The sequence below is a fragment of the Exophiala dermatitidis genome (assembly GCF_000230625.1).
Source record: "Exophiala dermatitidis NIH/UT8656 unplaced genomic scaffold supercont1.5, whole genome shotgun sequence".
In the NCBI taxonomy this organism is placed as follows: domain Eukaryota; kingdom Fungi; phylum Ascomycota; class Eurotiomycetes; order Chaetothyriales; family Herpotrichiellaceae; genus Exophiala; species Exophiala dermatitidis.
Window position 1 is genome coordinate 774,880 of NW_008751650.1, and position 12,816 is coordinate 787,695.

Here is a 12,816-nt window from a genome sequence, read left to right on the forward strand (position 1 = left end):
TCCGAATCCCAGCTACAAACTAGCAAAATGAAGGCTGGCCTAGTGATTTTGGTCTGCTTCTTCGTCATCATACCGGTCTGCATGTGGATATCCTGGAGGATCTGGGTCCCCTTGATTCAGAGAGATATGGAGAGAATGGAGGAGGGAGAAGCACCTGCAGCTGCTGCTGCTGAAAACCCGCCAGCAAATGGAGCTGCTGCAGCGTGAAGGACAAACTGCAAAATCTTGCTAGTCTGCAGTCCTCGAGAAGCACATCACATCCAAGAGCCTGCAGAGGGAGGGCATGCAGCTCATGTCGATCACATCATGTTGTGCTGTGAGAACTAGCTACTGTTGTGTATTCCGAGTTGTTAGAGTCAAAGGGCTACTGAAGATGCCGTGACCTGAAGTTCACACTGCACTTTACTCACTTTTTGTAAGCCTTGACTGCAGTGCAGCCAAACCATTCCCACCAACGATCTGATGCTTTGTCTCCCCTTTCTATTTCGAATGTCCTTCCCTCTCCCTCTCTCACTAACTCCTTCACTGCCTACCAAAACGTTGAACACCACTGGCAGCAATCAATATGTCGCTAGTCACCCAGACACAGACGGTCACAGACACAGCCACTACCGTGGTCCCAGCAGACACCACAATCGTCACGGACGTAACAACAACGATAACATCTCACTTCTACACCACCTTGACAGCCACACATGGCCAAACAGTCACCATCTCCTCGCCCTCACCCTCGCCGCCTGCGCCGCCCGCCGCTCCTACCACGAAATACACTCCCACTCCCATCATAGCCACCACAACAGAGACATCATCCGTTACAATCACTGAGATTGATGTGTACCTGCAGAATGACCATGGCAGCCTGTATTCCACCTGGGTCATCTCGCTCCCAGTCGCCACGGGCCCTGCCACCACGTCTTCTGAACCTCCGACCCCTCTGATTTATGTGGTGGAACCGCAGCAGCAGCATCATGGTGGATGGGATGGCTGGTCCACGGGTGCAAAGGTCGGATTGATCGTGGGTTCGGTTTTGGCAGGCCTGCTGCCCTTGTCTCTCATCTTCTGGTGCTGCAAGAGACGAAAGATATGGGTTGTCCATGGTTGGCCGTGGTCAACTGCAGCACACGTTGCGCGTCCTCCTCATCCAGGCCAGCCGACCTTCGTCAATGGACCGGTCTTACCTTTAAACCATCCCCATCCACACGGTCGGGCGGCTTATGGTTATGGATAATACGGAGCAGGACTAAGAGGCCGGCGGAATAAAAGCATTCGCCAGTGAAAGTCATGGAGCTTGGGTTGGGAGGAACAAGAAGACTGGATGACACGAAACAAGCAGTGCATCCTTTCCAACAGACTGGGACAAGCCACTGGAACTTGGACTGCATCTGATTTCAACCACGCCTTCCGTTTCAATTGTACAAAAATAGTCACTGAAGCAAGGGCTGATGTGCTTGAGGGCTGGAATGGCTGGTTACATACGAACAATGCGGGCGAACTCCAACTTGCTAGAGTGCGGGAGTTGACGCATAGAACCTCAAGGCCTCAAGGCGAATTTCCATGTACGCCCCATTGAAACACGTATATGATGCGTAATAAGCAGAACAGCACCAGCAGTAGGCAACTGGTATTAGCGATAGCAAGCAGGTCGAGGCTGTGCGATGTTGTAGAATCCATCGCAGGACGTTTACTAAGGGGCGGTCTGAGCGCACCTTGCTGGAGTGACCAATGACGTGAGATGGTCGCCGCGGCAGGTTGAAGCCATTGGAGGAGTGCCTTCTACCACCCGCATCACTCCCACCAACACCCTGATATACTGTAACTGTACTGCCCCGATCAGCCCAAGGATTGCGGCTGCGCAGTCTTGATACTGTCCTTCTCTCAAGTTTGACGCATCCGTTTAAAATCCCTGACATCCGAAACGGGCGACGAAGCCGCATGTTGAGATGTGGCAGGACGACGAGGATAACAACCCGTACGGGTCGTTCGACAACCAGGAGCACTCCGCGGGACCGACGAATCCAGCTCTAAGTGCTTCCTGTATGGAATTGACTCCAGTGCTTGTGTGTGCGATTACTAACACGGGGATTTAGACTCAAATGATTCCTCACCTCCCCGTTCCTCGCCCTCTTCGCCCGACCAGCCGCCGCAGTTCCTATCGCGCCCCGACAACATGAGCGACGATGAAGACGACGACTATAACCGCCGAGACTCCAACCCGCAACCGGTGCCTACGCCTCCGAGGGGTGGCTACGATAGTCGGGTGCAGCAGATCCTATATGAGAATCCCGATCTGGAGATCGTTATAACAGACGCAGGCAAAAGCTCGGATGGCGGGTATATTGTGTACAAGATCCGGACTGGTGTAGGCCACACATGACCCAGCTATGTGGCTTGCTACTTACTTCAACCAGGATATCGAGGTTGCCAGACGGTACTCTGAATTCAGCTCCCTTCGAGCCGCCCTCGTCAACCTCCACCCGACGCTAGTCATCCCGCCCATACCGGAGAAGCATACCATGGCCGACTATGCCGCGAAACCTACCAAGGCCAAGGAAGACGTTAGCATCATTGACCTGCGGAAACGCATGCTAGGAGTGTTCTTGAACCGCTGCCGAAGAATGAAAGAAGTCGTCGAGGATGGAGTCTGGTGGAGGTTCTTGGATCCTAACTCCAGTTGGGTATGCATACGGCCGTCCCAGGCGGAGGTATTCGATGGGATCTTTTGAAAGCTGACGGCCTACAGAACGAAGTCTTACACGCTCACCCCATCTCTTCGATACCGAAAAACAACCTGAAAGCACCTCCTCTGAACCCGGCCAATCCCACTCCCGCTCACAACTGGCTGCCGGTACCCTCTTCCTCCGCTAAGCTGAAGTCCACTGGGCCGACCTCCAGCAGTGGCACTCCGATATCTCCGCCCGACCAGACCTATCCCTCGGCTGCATCTCATACCACTCCTGGCCCGCAAATATTTGGCCGCTTTCCCATCGCTACCGACAAGCTGAGTGAGACGGACCTGGACCCCTACTTTATCAATTTTGAGGCTTCAACGCGAGAGCTGGAACTGTTGCTACAAGGAAGTATCGAGAAAGTTAATCGTCGCACACTTGAACATTTGACCAAGCTTTCTGCGGACCTCGCAGAGTTAGGTGCTCGGTATAATGGGTTCTCCCTGTCCGAACAGTCGCCAACGGTCGCCGCTGCCATTGAGAGGATAGGACAGGCTGTTGACAGCACATACATTTCGACAGAGGAACTAGCCTTGAGTCTAGGGGCCAACTTTGCCGAGCCTATGCGGGAAAGTGCACAATTCGCCGGGGTTGTTCGAAATGTTCTGCGATACAGAGTGCTCAAGCGAGTGCAGCAGGACATGACAAGGGATGACCTGGAGAAGAAGCGCAATCTTTTGGAAAGTCTGGAGCGTAGTGAAGCCGAAGCAAAACGAATTGATGCATATTTATCGGGAAGCACAGCGCTTCCAAGTCCTCCGCGTCGATCGGCTTCCAATGCTTCGGCTCGGAGTGTACCAGAAAGGCAGGGAGGGGCGGGGAGGGAGGGACATGATGAGACTGAATCCGTTGATTCTGACTTTCCACCGACACACGGAGAGACTCCTTCGTCGCCTCCGTCGGCGGCACAGGGGCAACCGAATCAACAGGCTGGCCCAGCTTCGCCAATTTCGCACAAGAAATCTCCTAGTGGCAATTTCGTGGCAAACAAAATATTCGGCAGTTTCAGGCACGCCGTCAATGGATTCGTTGACGTCGATCCAGAAAGGACGCGGCGTGATCAGATCGGAAAGACCAGGGAGAGCTTGACGCAGCTGGAGCAGGCCCTCGAAGTGTCGGAGAAGGACGTCAAAGACGCGACGCAAGGCGTCCTACGAGATCTGAAGCGGTTTCAAAAAGAAAAAGAAGATGACCTTCAGAGATATATGGTATGTCCCCTTCGGAACGGGAAAAGGACTTGAATGCTAACATTGGCCAGATTGCCTATGCGAGATGCCATATCGAATGGGCACGCAAGAACTTGGAGACTTGGTCGGAGGCGAGGGATGAAGTGGACAAGATTGTTGCGCGGTAGTCTGCAAAGGTGTCTTGCCGGGTGATGAGGGCGTTGCTACTGGTAGAATTACAGTAGTATTGCTGCAGTCTTGCGGACATCCGGAAGCTGAGGCGGAGGCTGACTTTTGGGATGCTGGCCAGCCTTGTTCTCGCAGTCCATAGATGATACAGCCCACGCCCTATTAGCCGAACAACAGCAATAATGAATGAAAGTAGCTTATAGCCCTGAAGATGAAACCTACTGCCGATGTGTAGCGCTGGCCTTGCAAACAAATTCGACCGGATTGAAGATCGTATCCAGTACATATGCATACCTTGCAGGCGAGTCGACGCCGCAGGAAGTGGTGCCTTGGGGTGGTTCTGCGGACATGGACCGCCAGAGAAACCAGTGACGCAGTTGAAGTTTGGTGTGTTCAGGGTTTTCTACCTACAGTACCTACAACACATACAGTATTTGAGCTGAATGACAGCCAGAGAACTAAACTCCGTTTCCGTTGTGTGAATCCAGCGATCTGACATCCAGGAGCCACCAAATCACATTACCAAAAAAAAGCTAAACCACGGCGCTGACAGTCAAGCAAACGGCCGGGGACCGCAGCATAAAGCGAGGCTGAGGATATTTTATTTCTGCTCGACCTCCAGCGTGGCATCCCTTGAGACTGTTCAAGTTTAGTGAATCGATTCTCCTGCGCCTTCTTTGGACTTTCACTGGACTGCACTTCACTTGGGGGTGGGCTGTTGAACAGACTGGCCGCGATTGCCATCGCACCGACGCTCATTGACTGCGCTGTAGTAACCAACTTGACGAAGGCCCACCGTCACTGTCACTGCCACTCGCACCTCGCATTCCGCCGCCTCAAATTCGGTCCCTCATCTTTTCAGCATACGACATTTTCCAGTCTTCGTCATCCTCGCAGTCCATGGTTCTGGCATAGTTTCCAGGCCTCATCCTTACCTCATCTTCCGAGCAATCCCGTTCGGGACATGCCCGCATCGCAAAAACAACAATTTGCACAATCGAAGGATGATTTAGGCAGGCACCTGCGCTCCGCATCTCCAGCAGTGAAGAGGCCGGCGTCAGACATGGGGGCTCAAGAGCGAGAGACATACGAAAGCGACGTCGAGATGGGCGGCCAGACTTCCGGGCTCACACCCGGCAACTCGGACGCCGCACCCACCCCGGACACCACCAAAGCGAAGCAACAAGACACCGGTTCGAGACATCGTGACAAGGCAGAAGCCACCGGCAGCAGCCTGACCCAGGCAAGTGACCCTCGCGCCGTCCAGCAGCAGGCTGCGTCCGACAACAGTGGTAGCTCGACCTCGGATTCTATTATTCCTAGTCCCTCAAACCAGTCCACAGCTGCCACGTCGTTGAACACCGATATTGTTCCCACTGCCATCTCTATGCCCTCCATCGATGAACAAATCGTCAAGGTGACGCAGCTAGCACAGCAGGAACTCCAAGAAGGGCAAAAGGGATATGTCGTCTCCGGGAAATGGCTCCAGAGAGTGCAGTCGCGAGGCTCGGTCGCTGGCGAGGCCAGCAAGTTCGACAAATCGGCGACTGAAGGTGAAATCGGGCCAATAGACAATTCAGACATTGCCATGGTAATCGAAGAATCAACTCGGCTTCTGGACGAAGCTGGTGAGCCTTACGTGCCGCTTCGGCCTGGTCTGACCATGGGTGAAGACTACGAGGTTCTACCGCAAGAAGCCTGGGACTTGATAGTTTCATGGTACGGTGTTGCGAAGGACTCTCCGATCATAACGCGATACGCCCATGACTGGAGTGAGCCCGATGCTCTTCCTAATGTGACTTGGGAGTTGAGTCCGCCGATCTTCTCGTTCCTCAAGGTGCCTAGTGAGCACACGACTCAGACACAGCGCGAGAAGGACCTGCCACCCCAGCGGCTGTTAGCCAGCAAGAAGGAAAACATCAATGAATGGCTGAAAGAAGGCAAGAGGCTACTGGGCATTGATAACAACACCAAGGTCAGAGTTTGGAGGGTACTCGGGGGTCTCAAGAGCTCTGGTAATTCCGGCGTACTGACCCCCGCGGCTTCGCGGAGTGCATCCCCTGCACCAGGCGCAGAAATCATTGCAAGTGCCGGCGACAAGATGCTTCTTGATGTCAACACCTTTGTACACCTTCAGATCGGCGAGCAGCGAGAGCTCTTAAACGCCCCGGATCACACAGCGAACCCAAAATACAACGGCAAGTCGACTCTCAGCACTGTCGGTCTTGGCAGGGATGAAGTGATCGTTTTGGAAGAGCAGAAGTCCGGGAAAGATGAGTGGCCGAGTGAGAACCCAAAGCTCAGCTTGGGCAAAGCTCTCAAGACCGCACCCAAGAATCTCGCCTCCAGTGGCAGATCAAGCCCGGCTCCTGGAATGATGACACGTGGACGGCAGAAGCGGGATGGGAGACCACGCGGCATCACTGGACTGAGCAATCTAGGCAACACCTGTTACATGAATTCCGCTCTGCAGTGTCTGCGTAGCGTGGAGGAACTGACCCAGTACTTTTTGCACGATTACTGGAAGCAGGACCTTAATGTGGAAAATGCTTTGGGCCATCATGGGGAGGTGGCAAAGGCATATGCCAACTTGCTCCACCAGATCTACGATGAAAACGCCTCTTCCACGAACCCTTCGCGATTCAAGGCCATCATTGGAAAGTATGGACCAAGCTTTTCGGGCTATCAGCAGCAGGACTCCCAGGAGTTTCTGCTGTTCTTGCTCGACGGCCTACAGGAAGACCTGAACCGCATCCACAAGAAACCATACATTGAAAAACCTGATTCGACCGACGACATGGTACATGATACCGCAGCCTTGAAAGAGTTTGCCGACAAGAACTGGGAGATCTACAAGGCAAGGAATGACTCGGTGGTTACTGACCTGTTTGCCGGCATGTACAAATCCACCTTGACCTGTCCCGTTTGTCACAAAGTCAGCATTATCTTTGACCCATTCAACAATCTCACCCTACAGCTTCCGATCGAAAATAACTGGCAGAAGGAAATTTTGTATTTTCCCCTTCACAAACGACCAATCCGGATTGATGTGGACATCGACAAGCATTCCAGCATCAAAGGCTTGAAGGAATTCGTCGCGTCGAGGACTCACGTCGATGTGGATCGGTTGCTGGTTGCGGAGGCCTACAAGAACAAGATTTACAAGATATTTGACAACAACATCATTATCTCCGAAGCCAACATCCAGGCTGGAGATATCATTTGTGTCTACGAGCTGGAGTCGGTGCCCACCAACTACAATCCCAACAAAGCGCGGAAGTTCTCGCTCTATACGATCGGGCGGGATAACGACGACGAGTTGGTAACGCCTGACAGTCCCGAAGCAGAGCGTCTATTGGTCCCTATGTACAACAGACTTGTCAAGACGCCAGCATCACGGGTGGGTGCAAAGCCATTCTTCGGTATGCCCACATATCTTGTTTTGACCCGCGAGGACCGAGCGAGCTATGAGGGCATCCTGAAAAAGATCTTGGGAAATGTGGCTGGAATGACTACGAGAAAGATTTTCGAGGAAAGCGACAATGCTTCGGAGCGTGGGGTGTCTACTGCACCTGAGGATTCGGACACTGTGGTGATGGCGGATGACATGTCGAGCACCGAATCGAACCAACCTAGTGCGGTTTCGGTTCAAGGAGAGGACGGTATTGTCGACGTCTCCATGCGCGACGCCAGCCAAGCACCTGAAGCAATGGATCGTTCCAGCGACACAGTCTTCCACAACTTCCTGCGATCAGATTCTTCTATTCCCAGCCAGCTGCGCGGTCTTTTCACCATTCATGTCGTTTCGACCGGCGAAGGGATCCCCACAGGTTGGAACCAGATCTCAGAGTCCCAGGACTATGACCCCATCGTCAATCGAATCCCAAGATCCGTGTCTCATCGTGCAAAGAAAGAGTCTGAGGCATCAGAGCTCGCCAACGGTGGTGACAGCGGCTCGGTGAGCAGCGAGGATGGGCATGCGGATATTGAGCATGAGGATGCCACGGCTGGTAGCAATGACTCTGATTCCGAGTCGAATGCAACTCCTCCGCTACCGTCGGGCCCTGATTCTGACACCGAGTTTCCGGAAGTTCAGGAAGTCTTGAAGCCGCGGCAGCCCATGTCGAAGAAGGCACTAAGACACAAGAATCGGGGCAAGAAATATGGCCGGCGCAACAATCACCGCCGAACACCACCGGCTCTTCCTCCGCCTCAGCCGATGCCCAAAGTCAAAAGTGACGATTTGATTCGGCCAGGTGAAGCCATAGTCCTGGACTGGAGCCAAGAGGCCTGGGATGCCTTGTTTGGTGGGGCGGAACAAGAGAACGCAGAAATGCGCGGTGCGCCGACCTGGAAGAGTGTCGAGTTGTTTCACGATGAGGAGTTGCAAGCCAGACGTGTTCGGCGCTCAAACCGCAAGAAGAATGGCATCTCATTGGAGGATTGCTTAAACGAGTTCGGCAAGCCTGAGACTTTGTCTGAACAAAATGCCTGGTACTGCCCGCGCTGCAAAGAACACCGGCGAGCGGAAAAAATGTTTGAATTGTGGAAGGCTCCTGACATTCTTGTCATGCATCTCAAGCGCTTTAGCAGCAACCGGAACTTCCGAGACAAGCTGGAAGTGAAAGTGGACTATCCTGTGGAAGGTCTTGATTTGTCGGCCATGGTTAGAGACCAGCAGGATGGTAAGAGCTTGATCTATGACTTGATCGCGGTCGACAACCACTATGGAGGACTTGGCGGTGGGCATTACACTGCTTATGCGAAGAATTTCGTGAACAACATGTGGTATGAATTCAATGGTGAGTATTCGGATCCAGACTTCTCGTCTCGATTTGGAAACTAATGTGTGTGCAGATTCCCATGTCACCCAAAAATCCGATCCCCGGTCCGTTGTTACCAGTGCGGCGTACCTTTTGTTCTATCGCAGACGGTCGGATGACCACCCTTTAGGCGGGCCGAGGTTGCAAGAGTTGCTGGAGTCGAGCAGCCTTGGCGAAGCCGACTCTGAGCAGCCGACAGATTCGCGGGGAGCCTCACCAGTGACGGGGGAAGGTCGGCGACTCGGCGACTCCTCCCACAATGGGTTGTCGAGCGCTTACCCAGCCGGTCCAAGTCACCGCGTGGGAGCGGATGGCTCAGCAGTGGAAGAAGAAAATCAGGATCCAGGTCTACTAGCCGCAGGCGACAGTCCACCGACACTGCTCGGGCCACCAGCCGATGATGAATTGCCACCATATGAGGCGGCGATTGCAGAGGACGAAGGGATCATCATGGAAGATGGCGGACCTTTGTGGCAACAGACCTGGGGATTCGATGGGCTGCCGGCTGGTCGGCGGGTGCCTGCGCCTTCGGAGGAAGACGGCATGTTCGACGACAGAGGCAGTTCCAATGACAGTACGAGGGTAGAAGGCAATGTGGGAAGTCCCGCGCGCAGTCTGCTCGGACTGGATGATGGTGAGGGCTTGAACGATCCCATCTATAGTGAACCCATCGTGCAGGACGAGTATGGCCCGCGCAACCTACGCGAGAGTGCACCACCACCCGAGGTTCCAGGCATTGGGGAGGACGACGAAGATGATCCGCCTGTGATGGAACTCCATGCGGATCCGTCGAACAACGACGAACTGGTGTTCAATCCAGCTTCCAGATGATTGTCTGGATGCATGAAAAAGGGTCGGTGTCGCGGCGTTCGGTGAGAGGGCATTGAATGTGGTTACCTCTATTCTATCTTCACCAGGACAGCCCAAAACCTGGGCATCTGGCCATGCGGATAAAGCAAGACGATACTACGAAAGGCATTGTTAGATTGTATGGATGCCGTAATGATGACTACCTATCCATAGGAGAGGCAGCATAGGCAGCATCTGCATCGTGCATAGATCACGGAGACATGTAGAGCAAATCACTCAGGTCTGTAGGTTCCAGACGAAGAAGCTGTACAGATGTGAGCATGATGGCCGCTCACTGGTTCCGATTTTTTGTAGAGTTCCCAACCGACGCTACATGTGACAGGGCATGAGTAAAAGCAGCCCGGCATGAGGCCGAAGTGATGTAGTACTAGGAGCATGGCACTAGGATTTGCAGCAGTAGTGTATTTGAATGGTCATCAACAGTATTGGCATTACATAGGTAGCTACCGACATGGCATACGGTAGATACTAGCAGTTTCACTATTAATGTAGACTGTAGTAAATGCCACTGCATGAAGCGCCGTTGGACTCGGATGAAGTTGAAAGTTGATTTGGCCCAATCGGGGAGGCAGGGGGGCTTGGCATCTTTTGTATTGGTTGCAGCGTCGCGCGGCGGGTTGCAGTGAACTTGAAGCGCAACTTCAAGATGAATTGACTGCGACCTCAACCGGGACGAAAGCCAGTACAACTTGAAGTACTGATGAGCCATAAAGCGACGCGCCGATTCTACCTGACGCCTTTGTGATTCCTATTCGACACGTCCACTACAGCACAAACAAGAAATGCGGTTCGGTCAGCGATAGGATCTGAAGTGATTGATTGATCGCTCGATCTCGGATCTCGTTGCGCGCGTGAATCAGGGCCTGCATAATGGCAACAACCGGGTTGACCTCACGGGACGAGCCCAAGACGGCAGAGTATGCGGGAGGTATGTTATGTTGGGACGAATGAAGGTCTGGCGTTTTCGTCTCCAACTAACGTTGTACAGATGAGGTTTCGGCGTTGGTTCTCGATCCCGGATTCTCGAGCGTACGGGCCGGATTCGCAGGCGAAGACACACCGAAATCGATCGTGCCATCATTCTACGCATCAACCAGTTCGGGACGATACTTCGGCGACCATGTGATTGACGTGCCGCGCGAGGACGTGGAGATACAAAACCCGATCAACCGCGACGGAATAGTGGAGGACTGGGAGGCAGCAGAAGCTCTATGGAAATACTCGTTCGCCAGCAGCCTGACGGGGGCGCGGCCGAACAAAGCCCTAACGGAATGGCTCAACGACCCGAAATCGGTGCCGGACTTGCAAAAGGCGATGGCGGAGGCCGAGGACACGGAACGATGTCTAGAAGATCACCCATTGTTCATGACGGAACCGGCGTGGAACACTACAAAGAACCGCGAAAAGTGCGCGGAAATCGCACTCGAGTCCTGGGCCGCACCGGCGTTTTATTTGGGCAGGACGGGCGTGATGGCGGCATTCGCTGCAGGTCGGCCGAGTGCGCTTGTGATTGATTTTGGCGCGACGCAGGTGTCGGTCACTCCGGTGCATGATGGGATGGTGTTGAAAAAGGGTGTGATGCGCTCCAACATTGGCGGCAATTACTTGTCGTCGCAGGTTCGGAGCATGTTGGCGTCGCATGAACCGAATCCCATTGCCCTGACGCCGCATTACCTTGTCGCGTCGAAACAGGCCGTCGACGCGGGCCAGCCGGCTAACTTTGTGCCTCGCGTGTTTCCGCCTGGATTCCAGGCCCCGAGACCCTCGTTCCGTCGCTATCAGGAGGAGAAAGTTGTGCTGGAATTCAAAGAGATTGTGCTGCAGGCCTGGACGAATCCGAATACTCCGTTCCGCGGCCAGGGCGAGGCTTTGACTCGTGAACAACATCAGCAATATGCACATCCGTTCGAGTTTCCAGATGGATATAACCAGTCCTTTTCGACCGAGGGGTTCAGGCTGGTTGAGAGTCTGTTCGATGGCCAGTGTTATTATCCCCCGCCTGCGGGTTCGGAGGAAGAGGCTTCGCTTTACCCGGCCCCAGAACCGCAGGGTACTATTCCCGGACTGGTCAAGGCCAGCTTGGGCCAGGTGGATGTCGATATCCGGCCCTTACTGTTGGGAAATGTCGTTATTACGGGTGCTGGATCCCTTATTCGTGGTCTACCCGATCGCATTCAGCTTGAGTTGACGAAAATGTATCCGAGCGCCAGGGTTCGGATTCATGCGTCGGGTATGTCTGTCGAGCGCAAGTTTGGCAGTTGGATCGGCGGTAGCATCGTCGCCAGTTTGGGCACGTTTCATCAGATGTGGATTTCGAAAAAGGAGTACGAGGAGCACGGGGCGGGCATTGTCGAGAAGCGGTGCAAGTAGGGAGATAGAAGAACAGGAAGCCGGGGTGAGAAGGAGAAATACGAGTATCAGTCTCGTTGAGAGACTGGCATGGCCGGTCTGCAGGGATGAGATAGATGCTGAGAACAACTTTCTACTTGCATTACTACTGTAAAACTATCTGATCACGCTGATATTATACCACTGCAGCCAAGACATTGTTCTCCTGCAGACGAAAGGATGAGTGCAATGTAAGAACCAGGACATCGGGCAGTATTTCGAGCGAACACCACAGGAGAAAATGGGGGGGTGGTGATAGCTTGAGTAGTATCACTACACTGGCAGTAGATGGCTTGAACGTGGGGAATCATCGACAAAGAATACACTACAGTAGTACTTTACAACGGCCGGATTCGAAATTAACGTCGGTGGAGGTATTGAGGACTGCTGATTGGCCACTTTGGCAACTAATTGCACTAGCCACATTACAATACGGTATAAACGGTACTTATAGCCCAATAACTATTGGTCATTTTTACGCCAAGTGCTGTAAAATACGTGAAATATGCTATTAGGCTGTAAAAGATGCGACGCTAGTCTACTTCTAGTAACAGCCCCTCTGACGTTCTTTTCGAATCCGGCCATTGTACATACTGTAGTATAGCGTACATAGGTACCCTAACCGAGCGTCTTAAGAGACGGTGGGTTGGGGGC

General features: G+C 53.4%; 4 protein-coding genes across 4 annotated transcripts; all 4 read left to right on the forward strand.

The window, feature by feature from the left end:
- Nucleotides 1-565: 565 nt before the first annotated feature.
- HMPREF1120_05886 (uncharacterized protein) lies at nt 566-1,228 on the forward strand (the record flags this gene model as incomplete). Its single annotated transcript, XM_009160076.1, has 1 exon — nt 566-1,228. One exon carries the CDS (start codon nt 566-568, stop codon nt 1,226-1,228), a length of 663 nt encoding a protein of 220 aa, XP_009158324.1.
- Nucleotides 1,229-2,167: 939 nt separating this feature from the next.
- On the forward strand, nt 2,168-4,080 carry HMPREF1120_05887 (sorting nexin-41; the record flags this gene model as incomplete). The annotated part of the gene is made up of 4 exons (XM_009160077.1): nt 2,168-2,359; nt 2,409-2,675; nt 2,741-3,934; nt 3,985-4,080. The coding sequence occupies 4 exons, from the start codon at nt 2,168-2,170 to the stop codon at nt 4,078-4,080; spliced, it is 1,749 nt and encodes a 582-aa protein (XP_009158325.1).
- Nucleotides 4,081-5,144: 1,064 nt separating this feature from the next.
- On the forward strand, nt 5,145-9,735 carry HMPREF1120_05888 (ubiquitin thiolesterase; the record flags this gene model as incomplete). Its single annotated transcript, XM_009160078.1, has 2 exons — nt 5,145-8,883; nt 8,939-9,735. The coding sequence occupies 2 exons, from the start codon at nt 5,145-5,147 to the stop codon at nt 9,733-9,735; spliced, it is 4,536 nt and encodes a 1,511-aa protein (XP_009158326.1).
- An 829-nt stretch (nt 9,736-10,564) lies between these two features.
- HMPREF1120_05889 (actin-like protein 4) lies at nt 10,565-12,144 on the forward strand (the record flags this gene model as incomplete). The annotated part of the gene is made up of 2 exons (XM_009160079.1): nt 10,565-10,702; nt 10,763-12,144. Exons 1-2 carry the CDS (start codon nt 10,645-10,647, stop codon nt 12,142-12,144), a joined length of 1,440 nt encoding a protein of 479 aa, XP_009158327.1. The 5' UTR covers nt 10,565-10,644.
- Between the last annotated feature and the right edge of the window lie 672 nt (nt 12,145-12,816).